General features: G+C 44.5%; 1 protein-coding gene across 1 annotated transcript in view; it reads right to left on the bottom strand.

Moving 5' to 3' along the window:
- Positions 1-12,576, bottom strand: part of XYLT1 (xylosyltransferase 1) — a gene marked incomplete at both ends in the record, with an annotated part of 193,726 nt that extends 181,150 nt beyond the window's left edge. Inside the window, one exon of the mRNA XM_080353903.1 lies at positions 12,346-12,576. Coding sequence (XP_080210029.1) covers positions 12,346-12,576 — 231 coding nt within the window. The remainder of the gene's footprint in view (positions 1-12,345) is intronic.
- Between the last annotated feature and the right edge of the window lie 8,256 nt (positions 12,577-20,832).

Raw genomic sequence — 20,832 nt, 5'->3', positions numbered from 1 at the left:
GTTGCTATCAAATACTTCCTTTTTTTTTTTTGTTCGTAATATCATGGAACACTTCAGGACAAAAGAACAACCTTTATTTCATTACCCTTTTTGGTTTAACAACTTAGATGAATATACGAAAGCTACATTAAAAACCCTAACATGATAATATTCATAAAACTATTCTTGCCTCATTTTACATCTGAGTCTGCCCCCCAGCTCGTGCCGAAGCCAGTCAGTGGCTCTGAAGCCCTACATGTTATTCTCAGTGTACTGTACCACTGGAGATCTTACACACCTATGGCTCCATCCTATAGCAAATGTGAGTACACTGAAAAAGGTGAAATCTAGTCGGCAAAGGTGTCTCAAGCTTAGTCCTATATGATGATCTCTTGCACATCGCCTTACAGAGGATAATGATAGAAGTCTGAGCTAATACTAAACGTGAAGTTTTTCAAAAGTAACTGGCTACTAAAAGAGCGTAAACTTGATACAGTGTTGACTTGCCATTTAAACTCCATACTGCAAAGCAAAACATTTCAAAGCAACAGCCAGACTGGAAAATCCTGGCCAAATCACCCAAATGGGCTACTCTTATACGAACTGGCACAGAGAGTCACAAATATTTGACCACTATGGAATACAGTTATCCATGCATACCTCTGTTTGCATAAGAATTGCAAAATTGAGCCCCAAATACATTTCACTCTAGTAAACAGGGAGGGGGGAAACCCTCAAACCACCAAACCACTAACTCTGTACTAAAGAGACGATTCAAACTCCTGTAGCATCTCCACATCACTACAAAACGACCACCTAACCATAGCGGCAGACTGAAACATCTGAGGATACATTCTGCTGTCTGCAGGCAGTGTAAAACTGGCGAATGCTGCAGAAGTGTTTATTTTAAGCAAACAGGAAACACGTCTTTCGAATTGGACAACTATGAGTTAGGAAGCAAACAGCTTACCAATGACAGCAAGCGAGGAAAACAAAACCACACCAATTTATTCAAGGGAGAAACAGTGTTCCATAACAGAGTTACTATTTATCAAGTGTCCAATACAGACCCAAAGTACTTTCCTCTCCAATTGCATTAATCCACCTCCTTAGCAACTGTGCTACCAACACAGCTGAGCTACTGAAGTCAACACCGTAATTCCCAGTGACTCCAAACTAGGCTCGAACCAGCCTCTGCAACCACCGAGAAAACCTCCAGAAACAGGAGCGCATTGTTTAAGAGGGAAAAGGAAATAGTTAATACACAAGACTATGTTAAAACTAACAACAAAAAACAAACATTTACTAACAGGCAAAACAAACAGCACCTTGCTCATTGACTACAAAAAGCCTCAGTGCACTGCAGAGGTCTGATGGGGTGGCAGAATGCAGGTCTGGGAACTAAACTGGAAACACAACCCAGGAGTTGAGTCCAGGTCACTGTGAAATTCAAGGGCTTCCTTTCACTTACCCATTCCAAGTGACACACGCACCACAAACAGAAAACATCTAGAGCATAGTACATGACTGTTCAACACTTCTTACAAAATTACAGTGACATTCCAAAAGCAACCAGATGGTTGTAAGACATCCACGCTGTCCAGATATATGAAGTCCTTGAAGAACCATTTGACCTGCAAGACCCTTATTTTCTTCCACAACTACATTTATTCATGGGTCCTTGATATGAGAATTACTCCAAATTTACATCAGTGCAACTAGAAAGTGAACATCCCCTGAAGGACTTACACTACAGAATGAAATACCCTGTTGATAACATTCGGACAGCACAAGATCGGTGTTCAGCCTGACAGACTAGTGATGGGACTAAAATGGACAAAAAACAAACTGCCTTAAATAATAAATGTGTTTGAACTCTAGTAAAGCACTTTTTACTTATATACTCGGTTCTATAAAGGCAAATAAACCCTATAACCTAACTTTCACATAAAAATACCTTTGGGTCAAATTGTACTATGTGGAATATGTGCATAAACAGTGGATCCCACAGCAACTGCAGAAACAAAGTCCTGGCCTACATGAACCGATCCAAAAAGCCAAATAAACCTTGTTCTTTCTCTGCGCCAGCTACTTCTCAAAATCAGCTCTCCTTATGAGAGTCGCTTCTGGATAAGTCCTGTGCTCTGAAAGAGTGATAAATGCATTTAGATTTATCCTGGTTTTAAACTGGTTGTGCTCCCAGAAGTCCCACAGAGCTTTCCAGCTGACCTCTAACTTTCTCTTCTTCCCTGTACAGAAACTTGTCCTGCAATTTAAAATCTGAGCTCTCCTTCTGCCCATTTCATGAGACATTTTGCTGAAGCACTAAACAAGGGTAGGAAGCACCCCAAAACTCCCACTCCAGCTCCATACGAGGGGGAAAGGCAGCGGCCAGTGCTGTTTGCATTTCCTAGATATCCAGGGGTGAGAAAAATCGACTTCAAAAGAAAAAACACAGAAGAATACCATATTCTGTTAACTGGGGCTTGGAGGTGAGGACGGGAAATCACCGTTTACACTCTGGAAAATGAGCAGATTTGAGACCATCTTTTCCTAATAAATAGTCATTAATCACTTGCAGTCACTTAGCACAGGAGGTCATGCAGCGGCAGCCGCGCTAGCGTAAATGTTTAATACTGAATTAGATTAGAAAAGTGTCATCATAGTTAGAGTACTACCTGCTAATGGAAACTTTCCTTCGGATTCAATATTATTAGGGCCTGACCTCGGCTTTTGGGAACAATACAATGTAATCTTGCTATGAAGTTGCAGACACAGCAAACATCACAGTGCTAACTACACAAAGCCAGACAGCCGTAAGCTTATTACACCATTTTACCACTGTCCTGCTGCACAATACTATCACTATTTTGATCGCATCCCTGCTATTGCAATCACGAGCAGGCTGTAAGAGCGTGCGGGAACCCGCAGCTCCCTCCCACGGGCGCTGCCACGTGCTGGCACACGACACGCCAGCAATACCGGCACCAGTGTCCTCATCCGTGTGCGCAGAGCTAAAAAAGCAGGATTCAGATGGTTTTAGGAGAATATTTCATTATCCTCCTCCCACCGCCCCTACTCAGTTAGCAGCTCAGTCAGAGCCAACTACAGTTATAATTATCGCCGTAATTATTATTTAATAAGAGCCAATGACTTATCAAAATATTGCGCTGAAGACTTGCACATCTTTTCTTGAAAGGCTGCCAAAAAGCTAGTTCATTGCCAAGGCACCGCTCAGTGTGCGCTGCTAGCAGACAGCACCTCCAAGTTGCTATTTATGCAACTGAGTGACTAAACTCAATTCAAGTGAATGCCAAAACGTCAGCAATTTGAGGCACGGTACCTGTGCAAAGTATTATTATTCTCCTGGTGTATACACACTAACAGCTTTGTTTACTACATTTACTCCTCTTCTGCCTGTTGGCTTAGGTTTTACACACCGTAGGCCAAGTTGCTGAACTTAGATGCCTTAAGGTAGACACCTGAATCCACATTTACATATTTAAACATCTGTGTCAGGCATCCATAAGAAGTTTAAAGTGCATAAGCAAGCCTGTAGGCATCTAAGTTGATATAATTGGGTGTTCAGATTTATCTCCGGCTACCCAAATGTGGACCTCTGCAGGCAACAAGTTGCTATTTTTCATGAAACTATTTTTTTCTACCACGAAATATTAGCTTGATAACATATTCTTTACATGCTTGTCCAAGATGACCCCAGTCCAGATCTCTGGTAACACTCCATTTCTACACACAAGTGCAATTTATATTCTCCTCATCAGCAGATGGCCAGTTAGCTCCATTTGCTTCACTTTAGTCAATACAGCCACAACTTCCATCGCTTTTCCTTCTAAACACGATGTTTTAACAAACCATGTGTCCTCCTGAATCAAAGACTGCAATTATAAGAAACAAAGCCACCTACAAATAGGCTGAGTTTTAAGAACAAAACCAAAGACCGCTCGGAAATTCAGAGAGCATGAAATCCAAAACGCACCATTAAGAAAAGTCAGCAAACAGCATCAACTCTAAGGAAAACACTCTGACTCCACCATCATAACTGAACCAAAAAGCACATCTGAAGGGCAAACACAGGCTGCAGTATGAAGGAAAAATGAGTGCCCGTGACTCATTCAACCAAATCCAAGTTAAACTAAAGTTTGCTGTGTCATTCAGCTTTGCAGAATCGTTTTAAATAAGCATCCCACTTACTCTCTAATAATATAACACAGCAGCAATAGAGCAGTAGCTAGAAAACAAAATATATGTGGGAAGCAGTCAAGATCTGACCTCAGAGTCAACCACGCACTGTTGCGAGATCTTTTTTAGCTAACTTTTTTAACTAAACTGATTTTCATTTATTGTGAAGTTTAATTTCATTACCACACACACAAAAAAGCAGCCAATGATAGACAGGCTATAAATAGCTCATCCCTTGAAGGAATCCTCTAATCATCTCTAAAAATAAGAAGTCACATGATTTAAGTGTCCTCCACTGACCGTTTTGGTACTTCCCATGAAAGAATGAACTCAGCAAGGTTACGCCATGTAGAAGTTTAGGCAACGTTACACGTTGCTCGATTTTTCTATCCACACGATTAGAAAGCCTGCTCTCCTCACTGCTACTCAAAATCAGCAAAGCTTTCAGTCCTATGTCTGATGCAAAGCTTGGGAGCAAGTCCATAGGGGCACAGGTCCACAGGGCATCAAGACCAATTTCTGCTTCCAAGTGAAGCCTGGAAACTTTCTTTACCTGCCTGAAACAGCTGGGCAGCCCATTTATAATACCAGCCTCTTGCTGATTTCTTTCTTGATCCATCCACGCTAATCAGTCCTTTGAGTCATCCTACCCTTAGGCTGTATAGTGATAATCACAGAGAAATTCTGATCGGCGAGTGGAAATCACTGAAGAAAGTTTGTGGGAGCTCTGTGCCGAACAGGTCCCTGATGGTAATACCGCACAAGTTACCCTCGTGACTCTTAAGCGCTAGCAGCTATACTTGCCATTCAGCCTGCAAGCTCTCAAAGGCAGGGACCTTTCCTCACATGTGTCTGTAAGGCTTCTAGTGCCCAGATGGTGCCATACAAATGAATAATAATTACATTTCCATGTAGACCATTATTGTGCATAATGTAAATTACTTTCACTGATCCAAGAGGAAATAATTTTCTCATTTTGAAATGAAAAGAGAGTGTAAAAATAATGATTACTTGTTTGACAGTATTATTATAACAATAATTACATTTGCAGGTCCAGAATCCTCAGCCGGTCTGTACTGACTTTAATGGAGCCACGCCAACGCATGGCAGCTGACAAGCCAGTCCCAGTCTTTGCTGAAGACCTCAAACTATTTCGCAAGGACCGATTACTTCAACCCGGCACCACTTCTGCAAAAGATGGGAAGTTAAATACAAGCACACTTCGCAGACTGGGGAAGAGATACATGCCAGGCCTGTGTGTGAAGGAATGGATTCCTATGGTGGCACTGCACGTATCCGAGCATCGCTGCCACGGGCCCCCTCTCTTGCTGGCACAGAGGAGGAGGCTTTTGCACAGATTCAGACCTTGAGCAAGCAGAACTGCCTTCTGCAGGCACTCATCTCCATCCATTAGAAGGCCTCAGACTGGCTGAATTTAACATCCCAGTGTTTGTGAGATTCAGCCCGGGCTTAAGTGCTCAAAAGGGGACAGTCAGAATTGCCAGCACCAAACGCGAAAACAACAAATAAAGTTGGAACCTGAGAGAGCTCAGCTTCTCTGGAGCAGGGGCAAAAATAATGTTTATATATACAATTATCAGACTAAAGAAGACTAAGTCTGGACAGCCAATAACTGAAAACCCCAAAACTACATGTCACTTGTAGCTATGCGGCTCTAAACACTTTGCCACACGTCAAGACGTTACTGATGGAAGGAGGGAACCAGGACTCCGACTCTCCCTGGTCCCACAGACCACATCCTCTGGGGCACAGCATCAAAGGCCCACCATTACCTAAAATAATTAAGAGAGACTGAGGTTCCCAAGTCGAAAATATCAGACTCAAACACTTGAAAGTGCCACTAAGTGCAGCAACACAAGCAGTTACACACAGTGGCAAATGTGCACTCCGCAAGTATCCGCGCAGGGATCCTCCTGCGCCTGACCAAGCCAGACACCTCATCGGCCTCCATTAGAAGAAGAAACGCAGGACATTGTATCCCATTTAAACAGTCACTGGAAAAGTTCCAGCGAAATGCCAGCCCTAATTTTAACATTCTAAAGAAAAATCAGGAGGTATTTGATTAAAACTAATCCTTGAGGTTATATAATTTGACTGTTCCTACAAATTAAGTTCACTTCAAGTTTTTATTGTACTGCTGTCCCTTCAGCAAGCACTAATAACAGGTTGTATCACATATCATGGACTTGCAATACTGAAGGGAAAAAAATATTTTGAAAAATATTTCTCAGTACAACTGCAACATGTGGCAGGTAACGAGGGCCTCTTACACCAAGAAGTACCTGTTTTGCAACAGCTGACAAGAAGTAAATGGCATTTCTATGTCTCTTGTACAACAGCTGGTTGTATCTTGGTAAAAAATGAAAACGCTTCTATTTCAAAGGGAACATCTGCAAAATCCCATCATACGTTAAAGAATAAAAAACCAACACAACAAAAATACACCCGTGGCCTGAAAAAGACTTCCGATGGCATAACCAATTAACACACATTCATTTCATATAATACCTTCCCACATCCCCACAGAAAAGATGCTTAACGAGGTAAATGCTGCAGGAGTGCATCAATCTAATCTGGTTCTAATACTCTTTTTAAATAATGCATACATTAGTTCTGCGTTACTGAAAAGATTTGTTTGTTTTATTAACATGTGCCTTGTTAAGTGCTAAGACTTTGTAAAAATCGTTATGCAGCTTCTAGCTGCAGATGTATTGTTTCCCCCCTTTCCCATTACAAAATGATGAGTTGTCTCCATCTTCCTTTTCAATAGTTATTAAAGCCGTACTACAGCATGATTAAGCTCCCGTTAACAAGCAAAACAGTACTTAATGGTCAAGTCAGTACTATGGATCCATTCTCTAAGAAATATATCATTTTTGGCCACATAATAGCTTGATGTCATTAATTTTATTCACAACCTGAGGTACCTCCACTGAGCTGTTTCGCCAAGACCAGCAGGTGTACTAAAACAGTGAGAACCCAGTTTACAGGTCTTGATTCACACTGGACTGAAGTTTAACAGGTAAGCAATTAGCTCACATTAAGCTCTCTCGGACTTTTCAGGTCTGGAAATTTTTCTGAAAACTTTTTTCCACTTATTTCTTGTGTTCAGAGCTGTAATTACTGAGGCCACATGTCTGCGTCAACAAGCTACTTAGAGGGGAAGATGTTTAAACAGGTACCATCTGGTTGTGTCATAATATATGGAACCTATACATTCATCAGTTTAAGCAAAAAGGATAAAGTAGAGGTGAAATACTTCAAGGTGGGATTTTTTTGTTTTGTTTGGGGTTTTTTTTGTGTGTGTGTTTGTTGTTCTTGGTTGGGTTTGTTTGTTTTTTCTTGAAATCTCATTTTCTGGAGCTTAGCAAATTAATTTAAGCTTAAGCACAACTTTGTAGAGTGAACTCCCAGCGACTATATTGAGTCTTCCAGCACCAGCTCAGCAACCTGCCCAAGGCAGGAGCTCCCTCCTTTGCTGCCCACCTTGCTACTACCCCAGTGTAAAGTGACGTTGTAATGCGGCTGCTCCACCGGGACCGGTGTGCTGTGCAGAACCTCCCTCATTAAGCAGCTCCCACACGGATAATGCATGGATGTGCAGCAGAGGGTAGGCCTGTGGGCTTGTTTCTGGCAAAGCAGTGCTGGGAATCCACCTGCAGAACGTAAACATTACAGGGACGAATATTCTCCAAACGAAAACTCTCTTATTTCCAAACCTGAAAAAACACCAAGTTTGATATGCAAGGTGAATCCTGCACCATTCTTACTTTGGGGAAGCATTTGGAAAAGGCAGGGGGCAATATCTGACGCGTGGATTTTAGAGAAAGCAGAGTAAAGTTTACAGGGTTTTCTTTCCTGTACAATTCCCTTAGTTTTCTCCAGCATTATAGAGTTGCTGCTACTTTGCATTCAGTTACAACAACTGACCACAGTTTTTAAAACTGCCAGAGTTGAGTAGAACAGCGGCTGGATGCCTTACCTAGTTCCAGTAACCAACAGGTATGACAGAGTTTAAGCACACATGGTAATAACTTTTGGTTTCTTGCATCTTTAACCCGGTGGAGCTCAGCACACATCACTTTAGAGCACCAGGAGGAACAAGCAATAAAACATAACCTGATTGCACACATTCAACTGACCAAGCCGCAGAGGAGCACTGGACTCAGCCTCATTCTCCACATTCCCAGGAGAAGGCGAAATACTTTTGCTTGGAATTAAAATAGATAATTCTGACTGTCCCCAAACACGCAAGAGTTACTTTTCATTTAACAGTTCTGAGCATTTCGAGCTATCAATAGTTATGTCTGGTTCCTTTGATAGCTTCATGCTGGAAGAAACATTCTTTAAAATGAATACACAAAATTTCAGACTAAAGAAATGCTTTCATCCCACCCCAGCAGGCAAGAGCTATATTTCACTCAGCTGACACAGTAACAATGCACTGGCATTTTTCCTGTATGGTAAAAGAGGCAGTAATGAAAAAAATGTGCCACGGGGCAGAAAGCAGCATTACGTACCCACAGCCGTTGCCTTCGACGCCTAATTCCAAGGCAGAGGCCGCAGCTGGGTAAGGCGAGCGCATCACCGCGGCGCAGCTGCCGCTCCGGGCAGCGCTGGGCGCGAGCTGAGGCCACGGCAGATGTTCTGCTGTCACATCACCAGCAGCCCTGACGCGGGGATTTGCATTCCCTCTTCTTCCCTTCGGGCTCCAACATCACCAACGAGCCCCTTGCACCATGGCTAGCAGGCCGCGTTAAAAAAGCCGGAGACTAAGCAGCATGCTTACGGTATTTTCACAAAAAGCTGTTGCATATTTTCCAAAGATAAAGACCCTTACATAAAATCAGCCCGTTCTCAGATGGTCGCTTATAATTCTTGCTTGCTTTCAATGCTTGACTTTTGCTGAATGAAAAATGCTTGTGCAAAGGGTGCCGAACAGCTGCAAAAACCATACATGGTTGCAAGTACCCAGTGAAGTCACTGCTACCAATACAATTAATGCTCCTTTAAAGACACCTATAACCTGGTTTTACTTCAGTATGTAACAATTGCAGGAAACTGCTTAGGAGTGATGAAAGCTCCAGATGTAGCTGGCCAGGGGATCTAGTACAGTAAATGTTTTCAGTTGCAAAGTAGCTCAATTCAAAATCATTTCTTCCTGCCATGTTGGCAATTCATATTCAATTATCCACAGGTACAGTGGCAACATTTTTTCCTATGGCACGATGTTATTTCATTTTCCAAATGAAATTGCTTATTATACATATCTGACAGCATTTAATACTAGTCTAAATACCTCTTAAACACCTGGTACAAAGGGTTGGGTCTCTTTTCCCACAGGCACAAATTAGTAAATCCTCACACTGCTTATGTCCAGCTCAGTAACGTAAAATACATACCACCATTTTAGTCTTGTACATAGGTCAGAGACAAGGAAAAAACATGACAAATAAACATTGTAACTTCATATGGCAACTTTCAGACACAGGTTTGAGAAGCACCATTTTCTACATTGTGTCCAAAATTTGGTTTGTGTAACTTAATTTAGTATAAAGGCTCATGAAAAGGCAGTTATCAGGACATCCACGTATTAAAGGCTCTCTTCAGAGTGAAGGGATCAGATACATCACAGGCAATCATGTAGTGACCTTTCGTGATAATACTCCTCAAAGATGTATTACACACATCACTCCCTTAACGGACCAAACACACGTTAAAATTAATATTCTTTTTTGGTTAAAATGGAATACTGAGAAATCTTTGACAAATCCTTGGAGGGCTTCTCAGACGTGCTTAACCCAAAGTCATCTGGATATAATGGGACTACTGTACTCACACCAGCCACGTCCTCCAACTGTTGCAAAATAATTTGACATACACGAACTATGGGAAACTTGGACTGAGACGGATAATATCTTTGCTTGGGTTGCACAGACTGCATTATAATGTGGAAACACAGCAACATTTAAAAAAAAAAAAAAGAAGCTTCTTTCACACCAATTCCATATAATGTAATTCCACTAAACACAAAATTTTCCTCATGAATTGAGTCTGAAATCAAAACTGGGGCTGCCTCAAAGACAGGAAACATAGATACGTTTAGATAAATCCACACTTGCCTGTCAGGAATGCCTGGGAACTTCACCTACTGATATAAGCACACTGTCGGGTTGTTAAGGCAGAAATCTGCACAAATCCAATTTCCCTATTGCTTTTCCACCAAGCACGCATTTTCATCAACAGGCAGATGCTTAAGAGTAGGGTTTTGCATTCTGACAAAGTATCTGTAAGGATGGCAGCCACTTCCCAGTGTGCAGGCATTGCAAAGCCACAAGTACCATCAAGTCATCTTGAAGAAGTATTGCCCAGTCACTTCTTGACAAAGCACACTGTCAGACACACTGTCACTTATCTTGAGTGTTGTGGGGTTTTTTAATACCAATGTCAGACCCTGTGGCACAGACCAGTGTGATCCACACTAGTTACTCAGATAACGAGGAGAAAACAGGTACACTCAGCATGTGTTTTAAAACATGTTTTCTATTCAGAACCCCGGTGCTCCATCTTTAGGTCTTTGATCATATCTGTATGCACAAAGGCGTGATTCATTACTGCCAGCATCAAAATAATCATATTCTACATCCGTGTGTTGCCAGCACGGAAACAATTACCTCTCAGCCCTGAATTCAGCATTTGTTCCAATGCACCGGGCACAAACCGGACGCTGTGCCAGGACGTTTGTAGGACAACCGCTAACGTTCCTGGTTTCGACCCTGCCCCGGAGCCCACAGAAGAGGATTATTTCCTAGAAAGCTCAGTGAGCGGGGCTGGAGCCCCCGGCACAGCCTGTTCGATCCCAGCCCCCCACCTGCCCCAGACCAGCACCCCCCACCTTCCATAGCCCACACTGGAGAGACCAAGAACCAAAAAGCTGGAGAAAAATGACAGACAAAAGGATAAAAAGACTAGATAGACAGAAAAAGAAGCAAAGGGCAGAGTACTGGAGGAAAAATAGTGAGCCTGAATTGGTACATTTAGGAACCCAGCAAATACCAAGATAAAATCATGTGCAGAGAAAAAAATTTAGCTCAGTAAGCAAGAATTTTAATATTCACATCTAGAAAGCACAGCAGAATCTGCACACACTGGATGGGCACATACCACCTTTCAGAAAGTTGCTCCAAATGTCAGTGACAGAGCACTCGTGTGCACAGGGCACACTTCCCTGCAGCCTTTCTGTGGCCGAAACACCCACAATCATTTATAAGTCATCTCTGAGCCTCAAGCTCTTGCTCTCTCTCTCAGGTTGTAAGCAGAAATACAGAACCAGGAAAAAAATGCATGCACAGTTTAAGAGGTAACACTTATTTAACATAAGCCTACTGCTGAAAGAATTAAACCAAAAGGGAGCACCTCTTGAGCTGAACACAAACACCTATTTCTGAGGTTTGCATTAATTGACTAAGAACACCGATCATTTGCTCATTCACGTGCCTATTAGAAAATTCTGAAACACAACTGGCAATATGGCCAGCTTTGCAACCCCTTGCAGTTCCAGGCCCGAGTAATTTAAATTAAAACTTGGGAGTTGGCAAAATAAAATAATAGGGCGAGAGGGCACAGTTCCAGTATCCTTGAGTTTTTAGCCGTTAATAAAATGATTGCATTAGATTTCATTGCCTGTCACCTACTGGGCCCAATAGAGCTGTGCAATAAAGAATAGCGCCTGTGCGTTTTCCAGGTGGAAAAAAAATATGAAGTAGCAGTGAAATAAAACCCCTCGGGACCCTGTGGGGCAGGCGGCCCTCCGGGGAAGTTCGGGACGCTGACACGGCCGCTGCGGGCAGAGCCGAAGGGACGGAGAGGAGAGGAGAGGAGGACAGGACATCCTGGTGCATCTGCTGCCGCTGCAGCCCCGGGCGCTCCGCCGTGGGCCGGCAGCGGGACCGCGGCTGTGAGCCCGGGCGGCGGGAGCCGGCGGGACCCACCGGTACCGCGGCACCTGCGCGGCGGTGGGAGGCGCCCACGCGGGGCGGCGGGACTCGCGCGACCGCGCCTCCCTCGCCCCAACTTCCCCGCGCCCCCCGGGCAGCCGAAAGCGCCGAGAGCCCGGGGCGCAGCCGCTCCCCCGCCCGCACCTACCATCGCCTTGCCGTGCGGGGCGGCGGGTCCGCGGCGCTGCGGGTGCGCCCGCTGCTCTCCGCCGCGGTCTCGCTTCTCGCGGCCGGCGGCGCCGCCGCGCTGCTCCTCGCCGGCGTCGAGGGAGGTGAAATTCCAGACGAGGAGGGTCTGCAGGAGCAGCACGGTGAGCGCCGCCACCAGCGCCGAGCGGGAGCGCCGCGCCAGCCGCCGGGCGCACGGAGCGGCCACCATCTTCGCTGCCGCCGCGCTCCCGAGAGCCGCCGCATCCGCCGCCGCACGGAGTTTTCAGCCGGGCAGAGCCAGACGTCAGCAGGAGGAGGGCGGAGGTGGGAAGGAGGGAGGGCCGGCGGGCGGAGGAGGTGTGCGCCGCGCGTGGGGCCGGGGAAGCCGGCGGGAGCCCTGGCAGCGCGGCAGCCCCGGCCGGGCCAGCCTGGGGCGAGGGGTGGGGTTGGCGGAGGAAGAGGAAGGAGGAGTGGGGGGGGTGGGCTGGAGACGGAGGAGGAGCGGCGGCGGGGGCTGCTGCTGCCGCCGCTGGCAGGCGGGCGAGCCCCGGCCCTGCGCGAGGGGAAGGGGCCGGGCCGGGGCGGCTCCGCGCCTCACGGCGGGCGGGAGAGGGGAGGGGGCGGCCGGCGGCGGGGCGGGCGGCGACTGCCATCTTCTGAGGGAACGCGGCCGCGCCCGCCGGCGGGAACCGGCCCTGGGGAGGCGGGCGGCACCTGGCGGGCGGGAAAGCGCGGGCTCGCGCCCGGCCGGCTGACGAGGCTTTTCCTTTTTTCCTGTTACCGATTTGGCCCCATTTCGCGCCGAACCGACCTGCAGCTGTTCCAGATGAGGCTGTTTCGTTTCGGCTGTTGGCGTTAAAAATGGCCGCAGCAAAAAGACGGCACGGCTTTAGCTCCTTAATGACAGGAAATGTTGATAAATCAACGAACTTCTATAGGTTATCAACAACTCTGCGTTCATCGCCCTGCTGCATAGCTATTGACCAGCCTGTACCTTAGACAGGCAACTCCAGCACTGATCAAACCGCACCTGTGGGTGTTGGGTGTGGGCTACAGAATCACAAAGAATCCCGGAGTGTCAGGGGTTGAAGGGCCCTGGAAAGCTCATCCAGTGCAATCCCCCCATGGAGCAGGAACACCCAGATGAGGTTACACAGGAAGGTGTCCAGGCGGGTTGGAATGTCTGCACAGAAGGAGACTCCACAACCCCCCTGGGCAGCCTGGGCCAGGCTCTGCCACCCTCACCCCCAACAAGTTTCTTCTCATCTTTCAGTGGAACCTCCTGTGCTCCAGTTTGCACCCATTGCCCCTTGTCCTGTCCCTGGTTGTCACCAGCAGAGCCTGGCTCCATCCTCCTGACACTGCCCCTTTCCGTATTGATCCCCATGAATGAGTCCCCCCTCAGTGTCCTCTTGTCCAGCTCCAGAGCCCCAGCTCCCTCAGCCTTTCCTCACACGGGAGATGCTCCACTCCCTTCAGCATCTTGGTGGCTGCGCTGGACTCTCTGCAGCAGTTCCCTGTCCTGCTGGAACTCAGGGGCCACAGCTGGACACAAGATTCCAGATGTGGTCTCCCCAGGGCAGAGCAGAGGGGCAGGAGAACCTCTCTGACCTACTGACCACCCCCTCCTAACCCACCCCAGGTACCATTGGCTTCCTGGCCACAAGGGCCCAGTGCTGGCTCATGGTCACCCTGCTGTCCCCAGGACCCCCAGGTCCCTTTCCCCTACGCTGCTCTCTAACAGGTCATTCCCCAACTTATACCAGAACCTGGGGTTGTTCCTGCCCAGATTCAAGACTCTACACTTGCTCTTGTTCTATTTCATTAAATGTTTCCCTGCCCAACTCTCCAGCCTGTCCAGGTCTCTGATGGCAGCACAGCTTCCAGTGTCAGCCACTCCTCCCAGCTTGGTGTCATCAGCAAACTTGCTGACAGTCACTCTATTCCCTCATCCAAGTCAATGATTAATATATTGAATAGTACTGGTCCCATGGGCCCTGCCTATGCCCCATGGTTCGGCTGCTCCAAACACACCTGTACAGACACAGTCGTTTCTTCCACCTGACGAACAGCCATCCCTGTGCACGACGCCGGCACAAACGCGTGCAAACAATTTCACGGGCAAAAATGGCACAAATCCCCAGCCCTGCATGGCCTGCAAGTGCCAGGCACAGGCACGAGGTGACACCCATTAAACGCCCCGTAGCTAAAAAAGTGTACCTAGTGGATGGCTTCAGCTGCCTTTCTCTCCCAAGCTAGTATTGGCTTTCTAATCTGAAAGATCTCATTATCTGATGATAGTAGTGAAGTAGGGAGCTTTTTTAATCTGCCTGCACAGCGCCTCTTTTTGTAAGCCTAATTCCACTTTACAAACCAAATCCAAAGGTGAAAAATAATATCTTCTGATAAGGGCAGTTGCTTTTTGTAAATGACAGCCAATTAGGATTTGCAGAGACCAGCATGATTTTGTTTGCATTCGAAGTACTTTAGTTTCTGATCCAAAGAACAATGAAACAAGCACAATGAAGTGAGCCATCTGAACAAAACAAAATCAAACCAGATAATATTGAATGTGTTCAAGTGTTCTTGAATATGCTGACCGTGTCTGCACAGCTCGGGAAGTTGATGGATCATTTTTATTCCAAACTATCAAATAACTGGGCGTTATAAATACAGCCAAGCAAATCTGACAAATACTAGATAAAAGTGTTTTTGGATTGAGTGCCCCATGCAGCCTTCCCTTGGGTTTTTAGAGGGCAGGAGGTGCTCATGGAGACAGGATAAATAGACTTTGAACAGGCCAAATCACCAAGAGAGCCACAGACCGCAGGGCCTGATTCCAATCCTGCGTATCTCATTGTGAGATGGGAGACACATTCAAACTGATGCCCTAAAATGGCTAAAAGACGTAAAAACAACATTGAAGCAGGCAATGTTTTAGCACAAGGCAACACTGCTCTCTCTAAAAGGAGCAAAGCAGTAATTATGACCAAATTGTGATCCATGTTTCTTAAAATATTTATGACCCATTGGAAAATTACCTCTAGATTTTCAGGAGCAATTTTTATACCGGAAAACGTCTGGGGATTCTCCTAATCTCTGTATATAATTACTCTGACTGATAAGGCAGTGAGGAATGACATTGCATGCTCAGTCTCACATGTGTCCTACTGAAAGCATGTCTGGAGAGAAGATTTGTATCCAAACCACAGTAATTTATAGGCAATAAAGATCTGAGTCCTCAGTGTAAAGTGGGATGGGAGCCTCAGCATGAGACACTTGTGTGCTGAGCAAAAAGCGGAGTGGGGAGAGGAGCGGGCTCACTGACAACATCCTCCTTTCCCTCTATTTGTACAGCTTATGTAAAATCTGGAGAGTGCAGTAGGTATAACATTCATTTTTAAAACTGTGCTATGACCAATGCCTGCTAACTGCTCACAACACCCTTCTGTTGCTAAAGAAAACAGCCAAGCAGAACGAAGACGGAGCATAATTTAACTATTTTTTCTTTCCTGTGCTGATTCAAACTGGAAAGTAAAAAGGGCAAGGCTGAACTTCATGAGAATTTGAAGATGAAAGAAAATCACAAAAACTCAAAAGCTGAACTGTACAAATCCTGAGAACAAACTACAATCAGAAATTACGTAAGAGTTAAAAACCACAAAATGGACTTTTCTAATTATCACATTGATGAGTAACAGCAGCTCAAGTGAGCTGTGTTGCATCAGAAAATATCTGGCTACGTGAAGGACATTTGAGAGGTTTAGCCCTCTAAAAACTCTTGATGTTGCCCATGTTACGTGAGACAGTATCTAGCATGAAGTAGATAAGAGAAAAAACAGGTTTTATTCTTAACAGATGAGTATTAGAATAGCTGCACTTAACCGTCGAAGAGATGGTGTTTTAAGCAGTTACTAATGTGAATTGCCTAATTTGCTCTAAAATCCCTAACAGATAATTGGCTTAAATATTTTTTACCTCTGCATAGGTATGTAAATTCAGCCTGGGCCTGTTTGAGAGGAGGTGGGAATCAATCTTGACTACTTGGAATGAGGTAAAAAAAGAACCACAATCCTTTCCAGTAAAATTTTTACTCTGATCTACTTTGCCACATTTACCTACCCTGTCATAAAAACATATTTCCTCCTCCCTACAGTGTAGACATAGTCTAAAATTGACTCAAGTAACCAGACTTTGTATGAAGAAATAAGTGAAGTTTAGAGCAATGTTAATAAGGACTATCCTTTCCCCTGCTTTGCAAAGCTTGCAGTCCATCTGGTGAACAAACACTGCAGGCTTATCTGAACTCCAGCTCACAGGCTGACTCACAGGCGGTTTAGAAGCACATTCTGTAATCAGTGAAGGACTAAGTTATTTCAGAGGGAAGATCTGCATTTTTCTTAAAAGCAGCCATGTCCCTACCACATCAAAACGTAGATTTCAGATACACGTTATCAGGGTGAAGGGGAAAAAGTCACGTCTGGGAATGAACTGATTTGTCTATAGGTATCTCTAATATACTGAACCTTAAAATTTGTGAAGAATCTAGCACAATTAGCGAATTTGTGTGTATTCCTATGATTTCAAAAAATCATAACTCCTAAGGAATGTGTCTTAAGAACAGAAAAGATTGAAAAGAGGCCACCAGTGCGAGCCATGTTTTATGAGTAATGGGCAGCAGCAGCAGAGGAACCTTCCTGACATTTGGGTTTCTCCCCTGAAGCGGCAAATTCTTTTTCTTTCTTTTCCTTCTACCACTAGCAGGAATAACATTCCACCCCTCATCATTTTAGTGAAGTGTTGTATGTATGAAGACACATACCTTTTCCCCGGCAGGCTGGCACTCTCACTGGTCTACACGTCAAATCTGAAAGAGCGAAACAGAGAAGGGAATTACTGTTCAAGAGGCTGATAAGAACTTCACCATCTCAGACTACAGTTCAGTGTCTGCTCTGCAACAGGCTCCCAACTTATGGCTTTTTGTTTTTAAACACTGGGTCTTGCTATATGTTAAAGGTATCTTGATTTTTTTGGAACCACAGCATTGTCATTGCCTTACTCTACATTCTCAAATTCAGGCATTTTATGGTTTCTATGAACCTTGTTCTATGAACCTTCTTCTATGAACTTTCTTCTATGAACCTTATACTTTACCACAATTATTTGCTGTTCCATCTCTTCATAAACAAAGGCCCAAGATTCCTTGTCACGTACTCATTTTATATCTATTTTATATCTCCAAGTGAGTTCCAAGAGCCAGGTTCTCTCTTAGCATACATTGTCAGAACTCAAGTCAATGGAGATGTGACCATTGTGTGCAAGAAATGCCTTTAGTTGTGGTGATTTTGTAAAAACTGAGATTACAGCAAACTGTCCTTAATCCAGTCTTCTTCCACTTTGCCACTTAACAGTTTTCAAATGCAAACTCTGCTGTCAATGTATATGCAAACCCCAAATGTTTAGTACCAACATTTCATTCTGGTAACAGTATTTATAAATTAGCAACTTGAATAATCCTTATTTTTCATTTCTGGGTCAGTATAGTCAAAGACAATAAAAGCAGGTCGTTTTCTGTGTTCAATTTATATAAAATGTGTAGTACGTACTTGGAATATATATCACATCTTCCTTCTCAGAGATAAATTTAGCTCGGGACCTTGGCATACACTCCACTTAGGAACTGAAGGAAAATGGAAGAATTATTCCCTTCATCCCACTAAGGCATCTCTTTTTCTTTGTAATCTCTTAGCATATATAACCTTTGACTACCAATGAGGGGAAATGTCATGTATATGTACTTCATATACAGCCCTCAGTGTTGTGACAGCTTTTTCTTTCAGCCAGTGGTCGGAGATAATCACGGAAGGATTACCCATCTGTTCTTGCCATGTGGCGTTCTGTCTTCGGGAAGGAGATATTGCAGTTCGCAGCTTCCTGCAGCTCTTTTTTTCTGATGTTCTCTCATTAACTAAAAATCATATTATTATCCTTCTGAGATACCAAGTTGGGCAGCAGAGAAGACTCCTGAAGGTGACCTACTTTGGATCATCTCAGTTAGAACCTGCCACTGACTGTTGCAAGTCGCACACCGTTTAGATGTAGAAGGAACTGGTTTCTTTGGCTTCTGTGTCTTGCTTTTTCTTCTCTTCCCACTTGATAGAAAATGATGGGTGGTACCCAAAACAGAAGGGGAGGAGAAGAAAAAAGAAAGAGACTTATATGAAGAGTGACACTGTAGGTTGTGTTTATACCATTAGCCAGTTTTTCAAAGCTTGAGAGGCTTTTAGACTGCATTTATTACAATGACGCACCAGGGTAGACATGTGTAAAGGTTTCTTCCACTGGCCACCTGCAATATTTTCCATGTGTCTAAACTTTTATTGAGACATCGCTATCACTTGCTGCAAAATGATAATTAGAAAGGAAACAAGCTTTTTTAAAGGAGATTTCAATACTCTTTCATTTTGCCTAACACTGGAAAATACAGTATTTTAATGACAAAGTTCTATTCTTAAGCTTCTGATGCATGCTCAGCTGTATGAAAGCTTGCTGTAAAAATTATCTCACGAAATAGTGTGGCTGTTCTTTGCAAACAGGGCCGTTTTGTGGTAATTGATTTAATACAACCTCTTGTGGCAGGGAAGATTGTTTAGGATATTGTGTCAGATGCAGTGTTTGCAGCTTCAGCCGATCATTTTCCTGCCACTGATGCGCTCGTGTCCCTTGACCCCACAGAAAACGTTGCGCTGGGTGGAGCTGGTGCCCTACGCCCATGCGTGACAGTGAAATTTTGATGAACTTCTGCATAAAATCTCCAGACCCTTGGAACGAGGTGCCGGGTGTTGGGAGAGAGGAAGGGAACGGGGCGCCTGCATTTCCCGCTGCAGTTCCCAGCAGCCACGTTAGCAGAGACGGGCTTCACCTTACCTGGGAGAAACTGGCCTCTCAGCACCACAGGCTTAGCAAGGATATTATAAACCAAAGACAAATATACAAATTTAAGCAAACAAACTTGCCAACTCTCATTAATCTTGCTGTATTTAGAGAAGCATTAACAAAAATGGGTGCAAAAACCTGCTTGTCTGTGATTTAGGTGCTACAAGAAAAGGAAGTATTCAGACAAGATAGTTGATGTGCCTTAAAAGAAATACAGTCTTTGGAAGAGTAAGGTCCATGTACAGCAAAGATGACTGAATCATGCACTGGATGATTTCTCATCTTAACAGCTTTTGAATACACAGAACTGGTAACAAATTGCAAACACTTGTTATTGAATCAGAGAAGATGATCCCTCCTTCACAGTCTCTGAGAATTACTCTCATTTTTAATGGTTCAAGTACCAACTTTTATCTATGCCCCAGGTATTCCATCACAACAAAAGACCTCCATAAATAGGACCAAAAGATGCAAGATTCATTGAGAATCTAGTAAACATACTCCTTTAGGAACCAAGTTCCCATCCTTGCAAGACAAGAAGGCAGGTTCTTGAAGCCCTCCAGAGCCAGAGGAAAATCCTCATGAGATAACCAACAGCAGTTCTGCCGTAGCAGACAGCAGAAGTATCTTGAAATGATCTTCTACATGTGTATGGTTTTGGCTTCATAATGAGTTCTGCTTTGATGTCCTTAAGGACTGGGAGGAAAAGAGCTGGCAAACCAATCCATCCACATCAGCACCATGGTACAAACCCCAGCGGCTGCCTGCAACTTCCAGAGCCGCGCTGCTGAGCGTGCTGAGCGCTGCCTCCTGAGTACTGACCGCTCGCACACACACAGAATCAGTGTTTTGCGTGCTGGTTTCCGTGCCTGCAGCTGCACATATGACGGATGTATGGAGATGGCTGAGCTACGCCACGGCACAGCACCTGCTGTTGTAACCACCTGTAAGGAAAAGGTGTGGTTTGGCACCCATCATCATAGCTCTATCAGTTTTGAAAACTGATACGTACCTCATGTAAGAGCACGATAAGACTTTTCAGCAAGGGTCACTGCAGGTCGTGGCTTTCTTGCTCTCTGTGGTCTCACTGAGGGAGATTATATACCAGGAACCAAGTCCTGCTGCTTCTGCTTCCTTCTCAGGTCTGCCTGGTAAAAGATGGAGATACTTATAGAACTGCAGTTCTGCTTTTTGGGTAGTACAGCTTCTTGATGTGACAACTCAGTGCGGAAATTACTGGTTCGTTCCACTTATTTTGTTAAGTTGTGCATATCTAGTAAATTTTGTCAACACATAAACGACCCAATTCAATACAATCTACATTCTCAGCAAAGTGACTATTAAAATATGTGGCTCTCTTTTGCCCTAGAATGGCTTCTAATATGTCATTGCAATTTCACGTACTAGTGGGACACACCTTTCCTGATGATCAGCGAAAGCAAAGTTTTGCATTAAGTTCTTCTTTTCCCAAAGAACTATTACAATAAAATGTTTCAGATCTCTTATGATCTAAATAAGCACCTGGAAATTCCTGTAAATTCACAGAATT

Source organism: Nesoenas mayeri (genome assembly GCF_963082525.1).
Source record: "Nesoenas mayeri genome assembly, chromosome: 15".
Taxonomy (NCBI): domain Eukaryota; kingdom Metazoa; phylum Chordata; class Aves; order Columbiformes; family Columbidae; genus Nesoenas; species Nesoenas mayeri.
Note: the sequence above shows the minus strand (reverse complement) of the source record. Positions and strands in the feature narration are given on the sequence as shown.